This window comes from Paroedura picta, chromosome 2 (genome assembly GCF_049243985.1).
Source record: "Paroedura picta isolate Pp20150507F chromosome 2, Ppicta_v3.0, whole genome shotgun sequence".
Taxonomy (NCBI): domain Eukaryota; kingdom Metazoa; phylum Chordata; class Lepidosauria; order Squamata; family Gekkonidae; genus Paroedura; species Paroedura picta.
In genome coordinates this window covers 6686915-6699774 of record NC_135370.1, presented here as the reverse complement: position 1 = coordinate 6699774, position 12860 = coordinate 6686915, and the positions used below count along the sequence as shown (strand labels likewise).

At 45.9% G+C, this 12860-nt stretch overlaps 1 protein-coding gene across 1 annotated transcript; it reads left to right on the top strand.

The window, feature by feature from the left end:
* Positions 1-7716: 7716 nt before the first annotated feature.
* LOC143830971 (uncharacterized) lies at positions 7717-12329 on the top strand. Its single transcript, XM_077324191.1, has 4 exons — positions 7717-7947; positions 11762-11848; positions 11968-12087; positions 12220-12329. Exons 1-4 carry the CDS (start codon positions 7929-7931, stop codon positions 12327-12329), a joined length of 336 nt encoding a protein of 111 aa, XP_077180306.1. The 5' UTR covers positions 7717-7928.
* The last annotated feature ends 531 nt before the right edge of the window (positions 12330-12860 follow it).

Genomic DNA, 12860 nt, shown 5'->3' with positions numbered 1-12860 from the left:
AGTTCAGCATCCTGTCTCACACAGAGGCAAACCAGTTCCTCTGGAGTGTCAGCAACAGAGCCTTCCCTTGATCTTGCCTCCTGGCTCTGGGATTCAGAGGATTAGTGCCTCTGAATGTGGAGGTTTCCCTCAGCCACCATGGCTAGTAGCCACTGATAGACCTAATTTGTATGAATATATAAGAATATAAGAAGAGCCCTGCTGAACCTGCCCAGTCATCCATCTAGTTCAGCCTTTCTCAACTTGTTATCATTGAGAACCCCCTGAAACATTCTTCAGGCCTCGAGAAACCACAGAAGTGGCGTGACCATGCAGAATATGGTTGGGAAGCATAGTGTATACTTACCTACCTGGGGCTCCTCCCCTTCTGACCCGTCCAGGACCATCACTGGCCATTTTGGGAGGAGAAGGCAGGTTGACATGACCATATATGGCCATATTACCAGGTAAATGTTTAACATTGTAAAATATATTAAAATGAATGAATTAATTCCCACCCAATTGGAGAAACCCTTCCAGGGCCTTGAATAAACCCCAGAGTTTCACAAAACCCTTGTTGAGAAAGCCTCATCTAGTTCAACATCTTGCCTCACACTCTGGACAATACCAGTTCCTTTGGGGGCCAACAACAGGGCAGAGAGGCTAAGGCCTTCATATGAACATGAGCCCTGCTGGATCAGACCAGTGAGGGTCCATCCAGTCCATCCTTCTGTCTCAAACGGTAGCCAACCAGTTCCTTGGGAAGGCCAACAACAAGGCAAAGAGGCCAAGTCCTTCTCGTAACGTTGCCTCCTGGCTCTGTGATTCAGAGGATTAGTGCCTCTGAATGTGAAGCATGCAATTCATTTCAAGTAAACATGACAACATTTGATTTCTTGAATTCAAGCTTTGTTTTCCACAACACCACAGGCAAGTCTCAAGTCAGGCTTAGATGATGGTGATAACTGCATTTCAAGCCCAACTACTACTTCCTAACAAAGACAGGCAAATTTATCCATCCAGTCCTTAAGAGAAGTTCCCTTCCAGAAGGACAAGTTGAGATTCTCATACTCCTCCCTCGTTTCCATTTCCGGCATTGGGAGGTTAATTGCTCGCTGACACTAAGTGAGTCAGCTGTTGTGCTCCTGGAATTTCGCATATCAACTACAGATCTCCGTTGTATGGACTATCCTGTAACTGGCAGCTGCTCATGTTTGGCTGGCACGGTTTGGACATCATCCTTGGATTTAACTGTTTGCATAGCCAATTTTTGGTTTCCCTCTGGGGGAGGGGGCTGCAGATGGATCCTGCCAAGGGATGAGACCCTGAGTAACTTTTGCAGAGTTCTTAGGATCCAGAGCAATCGAAACAATTAGGTGGGAGTTGCCAGAGACCGTGGCGAGGCAAAAATGCCGTGGGAGTACGGTCTGGGGAATGTAACAATAACCCTGAAGCAAATCAGCCAGATAAAAAACAGGATTTAGGGGAGGGAGGGAGACATGCAGTTGCTTTAATCATATCCTACATTGTTCGTTGTATGTGGTTGTTTGATCAATCTGCGTGCTGTGATCAGACCTTCAAATGTTGCACTTCAACAACTGGACACTGACACTGTGTGTGTGTGCGTGTGTGCGTGCATGCCACCAAATCGCTTCCAACTTATTGCAACCCTATGAATTAATGTTCTCCAAAGCATCCTACCATTCACTGCAATTCTCAGGGCCTGCCAATGGGACTTCCTTGATAGAGTCAATGCGTCTCATGTTGGGTCCTCCTCTTTTTTATTCTGCCTTCCACTTTTCTTAGCATGATTGTCTTTTCCAATGTCTTCCAAAATGTAACCCAAGTACGATAGCCCCATTTTAGCCATTCTAGCTTCTAGGAAGAGTTCAGGCTCGATTTAGTCTAGGACCCTTAGATTTGTCTTTTTGGTGGCCCACAGTATCCATAAAACACATTTCCAACACCATTCTCCATTTCTACTTTTAATATTGTTCTTCCTCTTTCCCCCAATTCCCTCTTTTGCTCTGTTTAGCAGGACTGGTACTGATCAGGTCGTAACCTAAGGTTTAGAAACATCCCAACCCAACATTTTATGATTTCATTACAACATAAACTTTTGTGGACTAGTGCCTGCTTTGTCAGAGGAATAAAACTCTTGTTTGTCTTGATTACACTAATGCATAATCTTTGTCCCATACCCCACCTAGTAAGAAGTTCAGGAGTGCGGAAGGCTGATTGTATTGACAATAACATGGTAAGATTTGGTCATGAGCCAATACAGAAACCTTTCATGTACAAACAAAACCTAGGGGCTCATCAGTTACATGAAAGAGATCATAAGAGAAGCCATGATGGATCAGGCCAATGGCCCACCCAGTCCAGTACTCTGTGTCACACAGTGGCTAAAACCCAGGTACCATCAAGAAGTCCATCGGTGGGCCCAGAACTCCAGAAGCCCTCCCAGTATTGCTCCCAAGCACCAAGAAGAAAAAACTGCCACTGCCACAGGTAGAGAGTCCCATCCATACCTTGTGGCTGGTAGCCAATGATCGACATCTGCTCCATATTTTAATTCAGTTCCCACTTGAACCTGTTTAGGCTTGTAGCTGCCACCACTTTCTGTGGCAGTGAATTCCACATGCTCATTTCTATTTGGGTGAAGAAGGATTTCCTTTGGTATTTTCTGCTCTTGTGAGAAAGGGAGAAAAGTCTTTTCTCTGCCCCCTGCATCAGTTTGTGAACCTCTGTCTTGTCCCCCATCAATCATTATTTCTCCAAGCTAAAGAGCCCCAACCTCTCTCACCTTTCTTCTTCTATAAGAGATGAGGATTCAGGAATAATCAAATAGGTGTGTTTTGTATGTCTTTGTCAGAGAACTTCATGCAGCAGATATTTATTAGTTTATTTGTTTAAATTTATATGCTGCCACTCCCTTGGTTACTGGCTTGTGGCAGCTTCCAATATCAATACCCACATACAATAAAATAAGTCAATCCAGTTAAAACATTATAAAATATAGAATAAAACCCATTAATAGTAAGCAGCAAGCTAAGAACCCCTATAGCTCAGATGGTCCAGTTTACTGTGGGGGTGCTGCAATTTTGTGAATAGGGCCCCAAGATGTTCCTGGCCCTGTCTGGCCTCAACCATACATCTGATGGGAGAGTTCCATCCTACAGGTCCTGTGGAACTGAAAGCTCCATCAGAGCCCTGAGATCCTCTGAGAGCTCATTCCATCAGGTGGGGACCAGGATCGAAGAGGCCCTGGTCAAGGCCAGGCAAGCCTCTCTCAGGCTGGGAACCACCAACCTTTTGGTATTGAAGGAACAAAGCATCGTCCAAGGGACATGAGCAGACAGGCGGCCCCTCAGATACGCTGGACCTAGACTGCATATGGTGTTAAAGGTCAGAAGCAGTACCTTGAACTGGATTTGGAATTCAACTGACAACCAATGCAGTTGCCTCAGTGCTGGCTGGATATGGATTTACCACGGTGTTCTGGTGAGAACCCTAGCAGCTGCATTTTACACCAGTTGCAGTTTCCAGATTAAGGACAAGGGTAGGCCTGCATAGAGCGAGCTACAGAAGTCTAGTCTGGAGATGACCGTTGCATGTATCACTGTGGCCAGGTGCTCTGGAGCCAGATAGGGTGTGGTAGCCTAGCTTGGTGTGGGGTACAGACGGCATCTTCTTCTCCTGTAATATATGTTAGGGCTACCAACCACCAAGTGGAACTTGGGGATCCCCCAGAATTACAGCTCATCATCAGTTCCCCCAGGGAAAATGGCTGCTTTGGACTCTGTGATGTTATACTCCATTGAGGTCCCTCCCACCTCATGGTGCCAACCTCCAGGTAGCTCCTGGATACCCCCCTCTATTGCAATGAATCTCCAGGTGATAGAGATCAGTTCCCCTGGGGAAAATGGCGGCTTTGGAGGTTGGACTCCATGGCATTATACTCTGCTGAGATCCCTCCCCTCCCAAAGTCTACCCCCAAGGATCCCTCCCCCTAAATCTCCAGGTATTTCCCAACCTAAAGATGCCAACCCTCAATGAACTTCAGTTTTCCCCAAAGTACGCAACTCCATGCTCCTGGGAAATTCATAATTGCAGCATCCTCTCCCCTTTCATGAAGGGAGATGGAGAGGATAGCGGACAGTTTGGGTTCTGTTACAGACATAAACGGCATTCAGCCTGTAGCTAAAGGTGAGTCTTAAAATTGCAGGATGCTGACAGATTTGTATTGCTTGAATATATTTGCTCACAGAGCGTCACATTTTTATTCAAAATGAACTCCAAGTCAGTTTACAGTTGAGTTGTAAAAAGTCTTCTGTTAGAATATGCAGGATCTGTAGTGTGCATGGTTCAACAGCATATTTTTATTTATTTTTTATTTATTTATTCGCATTTATATACTGCCCTCCCCGAAGGCTCAGGGTGGTTCACATAGAACTGAGAACTATACAAGAAACCATGCATATAAATAACTATAACAATTAATATTACTAACTGATAATAACAGGGTCACAGTACAACATTAAACAATAATAATGCAAACAAGTCCAGGAGCAGAATGCATTGATGGATTTCGGGGGGGGGGGGGGCAAGGGCCCTGCAGATGTTACTGGTTGTGCCTGGCCTCAGCCAAATGCCTGGCGAAAGAGCTCCCTTTTGCAGGCCCTGCGGAAAGAACATTCTACAGTGGGTACTGTGAAGTTAGCATACTTACATAGGAATTTGCTGGTGTTTTTCAAATAGCGTCCACCTGTGTCCTCCTGACTGGCTTATTTGGAGACTTCCTGCTCCTTTGAGCACACTTCCTCCTTGCTTGCCTCCAGGACAGACTGAATGAATGCAGAGCAACAGTCAGACAGTTAGCTAGGAGTCTCTTTCACTCCTCTTTCTATATTGTTTCTCTTCTGAATAAAACTTTTATTCCCTAAGCATCCTGGTGTTTGCCCTTCTTTGCATATTAAAACTCTGTGCCAACATTATCATCACTTTTAATCACTCCATATGACGTTGCCAACATCCAGCGTCTGGGCAGTAAGTGGCTGGCTATGTCCTCCATTTTAAAGTGCTAGTTGGGTAATCGCATAAAGTGGATTCCCCAATCTATTTAGTGCTAGCTAATGGACAGCAACCAGCAGGCAACCAGCAGAGGGAAGGTATGGAGCAGGGTCCTCAAACTAAGACCCACGTAGTTCAAAAAAGCACTGGATAAACAAATGGTGCAGAAGTCCCTGAGTGGCTGTTAGCCGGTTCTGTTCAGATGTGCTTGGTGATTGAGGGGCAACCGTGGGAGGTCTTCTAGAGTTCTGTCCCCACTGGTGGTCCTCTTGATGGTTCCTGGGTTTTGGCCAGAGTGTGACACGGAATGTTGGACTGATGGAACCATTGGCCTGATCCAACATGGCTTCTTATGTTCTTAACCACATTTTAATTTGCTTAGAGCAGGGATGCCCTTAGGAAACCCTGACTGTCCAAAGGTCTGGGGAAGAACAAGAGCCATGTGTGCTGCATTGGTCATTTATTTCAGAGCACCATGTGCCAACAATCTGAAACGCCTAAGGAATCATAAAGGAACCTGGGCAAAAACAGCAGGAGTCATTGTGTTCTGATACTATAATTTAGATTACTCAGCTGTTGTACTTGGACTCGGGCTAGCTTTGAAATAACTGACATCAACAGGTGATAATTGTACATGATTTTTTTTTAATTACATTCTCTTTCTCACTGTCTGGTTTGTATGAGAGAGACCTAAAGGCACAAAAGCGGAGACTTAAAATTATGCTGGCTGGCTAATCGTCTGGAGGGCGAGGGATATCAATCTCTCAAACAAAATGAGGAGGAGCACCAAAAGAACGAAAGTCAAAGAGCTCATCAGCCTTTCAGAATAATGCTCAAGAGTGTGAGAAATCTTCTTCATCCTCCTGTAAATTATGTGTTGGGTGCAGTCGCCAAAGTTAACATGGGATAATTATGGAGGCAGGCTCGGAGATAAATTTGACGTGGTCATTTCTCCACGTTGGATTCAGGTTCAGAATGAAACTGCTGGATCAGAGAAGCCCCTGGCTCATCATTTCCCTGCTGCCTGCTATTGGCCTACTGATGAGCCCGGAATGAACAGAGGTGGGGGAACAGGGGGGATTATGATGTTGCGCAATGTGGCAATGTCACTTCTACCTGGAATACAGAAGGAATGTCGGCAATCCAGGGGAAATCTGAGAGCATCACATGATGTAGTGGTGTGACTGCTGGCCTTCTAGCCGGAAGTCATGTGGTGATGTCATGTAACACCTGTTTTCCTGGTTTCCGTCCCCTCAAATTCAGAACTGGATTGTCAACCACTGATAACGCCGTTTGATTGGTTCTTCTGCCCACCAAGAGTTTTGAATTATTAATTCTAATAATTCAAGGGTTTTTAAAAATGTGTTTGATGGCATTTTGTTGTGGCCAGCTTGAGTTCTTGTAAATAAGAAAGATAGCTAATATTTTAAATAATAATAATTATTTCTATTTTTATGCTGCCTTTCCCTGAAGGCTCAGAGCAACTTACAGATTAAAACTGTAAAAATGCATTCATAAAATGGTTAAAACATTACAATGGTTAAAACATTACAATTTTAAAATACTCATATAAGCTTTCACTGCAGACTTGGTCCTATTAATAAACCCTAGTTATCTTGCAACTCATCCGTCTCAATGTGACTCCCTTGTTATGATCGTAATATGCATATGTGATATAGGTGGCATATAAGAACCAACTCTCCTTCTCCTTTTTCTTCTATTTCCTATGGGAGTGTCCTCTTTTGCCTTTTCTGTTGCCTTTGGTTTGGGCCAGGTATATTAGTCATATAAAAAGAAGAATCAAAATGAGAGGGTCTTTACAAAGATGTTTTTAAGGAGAGCACAGCTGCCTAGACGGTATAATAATGCATGCAGAAACCACTAGCTTTTGCTAAAATGAGGTGGAGGTTGTAGGTCACAAACGGCCAATGAAATCCAATATTTTCACAACCCATGGACAAGGAGTAGCTTCTAATGATCTCATCCTCCTCTGACCTAGGGAGCCTTCCACCAGTGGGAACAGCCCCACACTGGTGGAAAGAAGGCTTATTGGCCAGGTGGAAGGCTCCTCTGTTAGTGGAAGGGAATCTTTGAATTGGGCCCACAAAGCTTTTCCTCTCAGACGCCACAATGTTAATCTTCAGATTTCCCCACTGATGTTGAAATTGCAGACACCAATCATCTGGTTTTGGTGGAGAGTGCCAGCAAGTCACAGCAGACTTATGGTGACCCCCAAGACTTCCTACAGGGTCTCCCATTCAATAACTCACCAGGACTGATCTTGTTTAGCTGCTGAGATCTGGTGAGATTGGGCCAGTCATTTCAGGGCAGCCAAACATTTACCAGACCAGAATAACATTGTTTCTGGACTGTCTTTGGCTGGGCAAATAACCGCCTATGTAGTAGGTTATTACATACATAATATTGCACCAAATTAACATTACGTTCTTCTGTCTCCATTCTCCAATCATTTAAATTCTGACATATTCGGAGCCAATTTTGTTATTTGGCTGCATTTTTCTAGAATTGTGTATAAATTAATAATAAATATTATATTAATATCACCCCAAATCTCTTCTTCTAAAGTATCTTTATGTGGCTTTTAGAATCTGGCATTGCAGAGCATTTCTGGCTCCAAAAAGGATCTGAGAAGAGACACAATCAGGCCAAGAGCTATTGTCCTTTGCTCCCAGCACCCTGGCTGAGAATACCACAAGACATCTTAAATGCAGCCATCTTTTCATTTTCGTTCCATGTAACATCTGGTATGCTCGGAATGGCGTTATCTTTTTGTAGCCAGCCGAGCGCACTCCAAATCATAAATTGGTGAGTCTCCGACATGGCTCGAACGCTTCTGGTTTGCTCGGTAGAATGACATGGTTATAAGGAAAACAGGTATGTGGGCTCAAATTTTTAGACAAATGTATATAGCACTGTGGGAGGCTCTCACTAAAGATCCTAGACAGAGATAGGGGGAAACAGTTTATATCACGTCATCATAAAAACTAGGTAGCAGGTTACAGGATATTGAATTGCCATATAAAACGTAACTGCTACTACTTGAATGCACATGACCGAACCGTGTGTGTGTGTGTGTGTGTGAATTCATCATTTGTATGGGAATCTTAGGGCATTGTCTCTAGCCTATTTAACCTTCCTTCATATGAAAGCTGTTCCAGACCCTTAATAATCTGAGTTGCCCTTTCTGCAGTGTGATAATCTCTCTGGTGCTTCTGGGTCACGTTGGAAGTACTGTAATCAGTGGCAATTGGTCCCATCCCCCCACCTTTGGCTGGCCTACTTCTGACTGATAACTGAGCATCAGTTGGCAACTGCCAGAATTGCTGGGAGTTTCCCTGCCATAAATAGACACCTGGCAACAGGATGATGAAGGAATTATGCTTCCAGAAACTATTTACTTATTACACCCTTCCTCCTGGATATAAAACCCACAACTCGCTCTCTCACCCTTCGCTCAAAGCCTGTCATAGACACATGAGACACACCTTTCTGTTCATACATGCAACAAGTTCTAGTATATTCTTTCTCCAGCAGTTCTAGTATATTCTTTCTCCAGTCCATATGTTTAGATTCTTTTTCAGTAAGGCAACTGAGTACATCCAACAAGGTTTCTTGTGGAAGCTGAATAGGTACAAGTCAGGAAGCCAGTTTAGACGCAGGTAAGCTTGCTAACTCTGGATTAGAAATTCTCAGATAATTGGGGGACAGTCTAGAGTGTAGGGATGCCAGCCTCCAGGTGGGACCTGGAGATCTTCCAGAATTGCAGATCATCTCCAGACTACAGAGAAAATGGATTCTTTATATCAGGGCCATTTCGCACAGAGCTCAAAGTGGCTATTTGGTTGCTGTTTGCGAAATCGCTACTTCAACTAGCGAAATGTAACTAGCTGTGCCCGTAACGCACAGCTGCGGTTTTTGCGGAATTTAGCACTTTCACTTCTCGTCACTTTCGTAACCCACAGGCTTCCGGTCTCCGTCTTATCGCTACAAAGGAGGTCCCTTTTTAGCGCTTCTGGCCTCCCGTGCCCGTCAATCAAACTGCAGGCACACCTTTGACCTCGACCCTAAAGCCGGACTTGTCGGGGTTCCCTTTTTTAAAAAAAAAACCAGGAAACCCCGTAGCAACGCGTTATCGTCAAATCATTGGCGCCGTTGGAACGTGTTTTCTATTGTTTTCTATGAACCAGAGGTTGATGCATTGATATGTTTGATTGGTTAATCCCCGCCCACAGTACACGCCCACAGGTTACCTGCTTATATGCACCTGGGCAGACACGTGGTCGGCCTCACTCTTTGTTTGCGTAGCCTACTGCCCGCAGCACAGGTTAACGTTGCAATGGAGAGGATTATTTTTCAATTGTTGGCTCAGATGCTTGCGGTAGTCCAGCGTATCCATACCACCGTGCGGCATAGGAGGGCTGCTATCGAGGACTACCGAGAACGTATTGCCGGAACGATGACCACCAGTAGAAGACGTTCTCTACGGGCAACCATGGCGGCAAAGAAGCACTGGCAAGCTCTGGCAGAGGTCCGGTTCCCCACCCGGTTCTGGGTGGACGAAAGATCCTCTGACTGGTGGGAAAATCTTGTGTGGTCTCGCTGGGATGATGACCACTGGATTGCCAACTTTAGAATGTCTAGGGGAACATTTTTTGAACTCGTGGAGGCTCTACGTGGCCGCATGGAAAGGCAAGTCACTGGCATGCGGCGCCCCGTGCCAGTGGAAAAAAGGGTGGCAGCCGCATTGTGGTACTTGGCCACCCCTCAGTACTTCCGGACAGTCGCCCAGCAATTCGGACTCGGAGTCACAACGGTTGGCGATATCCTTAAGGAGTTCTGCCTCGCCATGGAGGTGGAATTGTTCAGCAAAGTGGTGTGCCTCGGAGACCGCCTTGGAGCGGTGAGTGTCATTCTATCCCCTTTGCCCTTTAAATTTTTTTTTCTTGTTTGACAGGTCAGCAACGAAGACGCGATGCACCCCACGCTGACATGCCATGGTTTATATTCTTTTCTTTCCCTTATTCCAGAGTATGGACGGGTTTGCCAGGCTTGGATTCCCGCATTGTTTTGCGGCCGTCGATGGAAGCCACATCCCTATCCGTGCACCCGGGGGAAGCATAAAGGAGTACGGGAACAGGAAGGACTTTTGCTCTGTTCTCCTGCAAGGAACTGTGGACTTCTCCGGATGGTTTATAGATGCCGAGGTGGGGTGGAGTGGCAGGAGGCATGATGCCCTTGTTTTCAGGGAATCTAACCTCAGGAAAGCCATGGACGAAGGGGTCTTTGTTCCAGGAAACCCCACCGCCACCATTGAGGGCGTGCGTGTGCCGGCGTTGGTGCTCGGGGACGGAGCCTACCCATTACGCCGCTGGCTCATGACTCCCTATAAGCGGCCAAGGACAGACGTGCAGAGCCACTACAACCTCAGTCACTCCCGGGCAAGGAATGTAGTGGAGCGTGCCTTTGGACGTTTGAAGTCACGGTTCCATTGCTTGATGTCACGACTCCATGTGCATATAGACAATGTGACTCCGCTGATCATCGCATGTGTCATTTTGCACAACATCTGCGAGGACAAGGGACATAACATCCCCTTCCCTGTGGATGAACCTGATCCTGTAGTCCTTGAGGACACACAAGACATCCCTGAAGCAAGGAAAAAAAGGATCTATGCGGAGGGGTGCAAGGTTCGGGACGCTATAGCCACCCACCTCTACAGAAATAGGAGGCGTGTTTGATTTTTTTTTCTACTCTGTTGTACAATAAAGGTTTATGTTCTTTGTTTAACCTTGTCTTGTGCGGTTTGTCTATTTAGCCAGCCAAAAAACGGGGAATCTCTGGTCCTAAAGCACTTTGACAAAAGCACCCTTCATGTTAACTCCACGCTGAAGTTGACAAACACAGTACGGAAGCGCAGAACAGGGAAAGGTTGGGGAGGCGGGTAGCCAGGAAGTATTGGCGACCCCTGTCAAACTGGAGGATAAAACCACTGATGTTCCAAGCAATAATTTTATTGGTGGGCCGCTTTGATACTTTTAAAATAGGGGTGGTCGATCGGAGCAACGCATGTTCGTTCCCTAACCGTCATTCCGAAGATGCCGAAGCCACGGAAGGGTTCCTTCTGGCAGCGCGCCGAGGCTGAGGCACTTCTGGAGCTGGTTCTCCATTCCAAAAGTGTTGGCCGCCTTATGGCAAGCACCCACTGCCACACCAAGGGTGCTTACCTGGTGTTGGCGTCCAAGCTGAGGGAGAGGGGCTACGTCCGGACCTGGGAGCAGGTCCGGACGAAATTTAAGAGGGTGAAGCTGGACTTCCTAAATAGTCTAGAACAGTGGGGGGGGGGGGTCCCGCAGCCAAGTGGGAGAACGGTCTTCCACGACCAGATGGTCAAGATATGGGAGAAGGCTGGGAAGCCCCCCCTGGACATGAGGAGGCATATGGGTGAGTGCTGCCCTCCTTATGTTTTACCCTTAAGCATGCATGGAATGTATAGATGCCTCTTTCCCCTACTGTCTCCATTATATTCGAGAAAGTATTAAGATGCTGTCAACTCCCTCTGACTTAGCCCGCCAGTACTGTCCAACCACTTTGGTAATGCGCTTTGGCTCTGATTGTGGTGTGGCCATAAGCTGTGTTTTATCTTTGGTTTTTGTGCTTTTACTTATGATTTCTCTTTTTCTTCGCCCAGCTACACAATCACCATCCAAACTTGCCAAATTACCTGAGCGTGAGGAAGGGGAGGAGGAGGGACCTTCCACCTCAGGACAGGCTGCAGGTGAGAGTTTTATTTCTTTGAGGGAGACCCATGTGTGTGTACCCCCATGGAGCCATAAGGGAGCCTGCTGTGATGCTTCCATTTGAAGTGTGATTGAATTCTTTATTTGATTTCTATAGCAGAAACAATGGAGGCAAGGATGCGTGCCATGGAGGCCAGGGTGACATCCTTAGAGGCAGAAGTGGCTGACCTAAAAGGGGAGATGGAGAGGCAGAGGCAGCAGAGGGAGGCGGAAGAACGTAGGTTATGTTCCCCACTGCCCAACTCTTCTCACACTGTGGCTAAGGCCAATAAAAAGTGTATCCATGTAAACTCAAAAATTGGAAAATATGTGTGACACTAATGTGTACTTTTTCTCCCTCCCCACACAGTTAAGAAGAAGGAGGACCTGTTCCGCCGCAAAGTCAGGGGAACAATGGGACGGTTGTGCAGAAGAGTGAGGGAGATGGAAGGGGCTGGTGAGGGGAGCAGTGGGACCTGAGTGTTGTTTTCTGTTTGTGTTTAGGGGTGGGGGTCCAAGTTACATTCCCTAATTTTTTATCCCTGTTAAATATATAATTTTGTTAAAAAAACGTTGGCTTTCCTGGAGGGTGGTGGGGGGGGGGTCCAAGTTACATTCCCTAATTTTTTTCCCCTGTTGAACTGTTTTTGAAAATAAAATGTTGTTGCAAATTTTCTGAAAAAGACTCCAGTGTGACTCCTTACACTCGCACACCTTTCACCCCACACTCCTAAAGCACCTTTAACCTTTAAAACTCCAACCTCCACCCTTTAAAACACCCTCCAACCTCCAACCCACACAACAGTACCAGAATAGACACAATCACTAGAGAGGGTACACAGAGACAGAGTCAAAAATATAAACTTTATTTAACAAACAACAGCAAACAGACAAACAGACAAATAGACAAACTGGCCCAAACTAGGAGGGGGAGAACTTGTCCGCGGGTTTTATTATTCTCTTCCCGAGAACAGTCCTCCTTCTAGTTTGGGTCGAGGCATTCTGAGACGG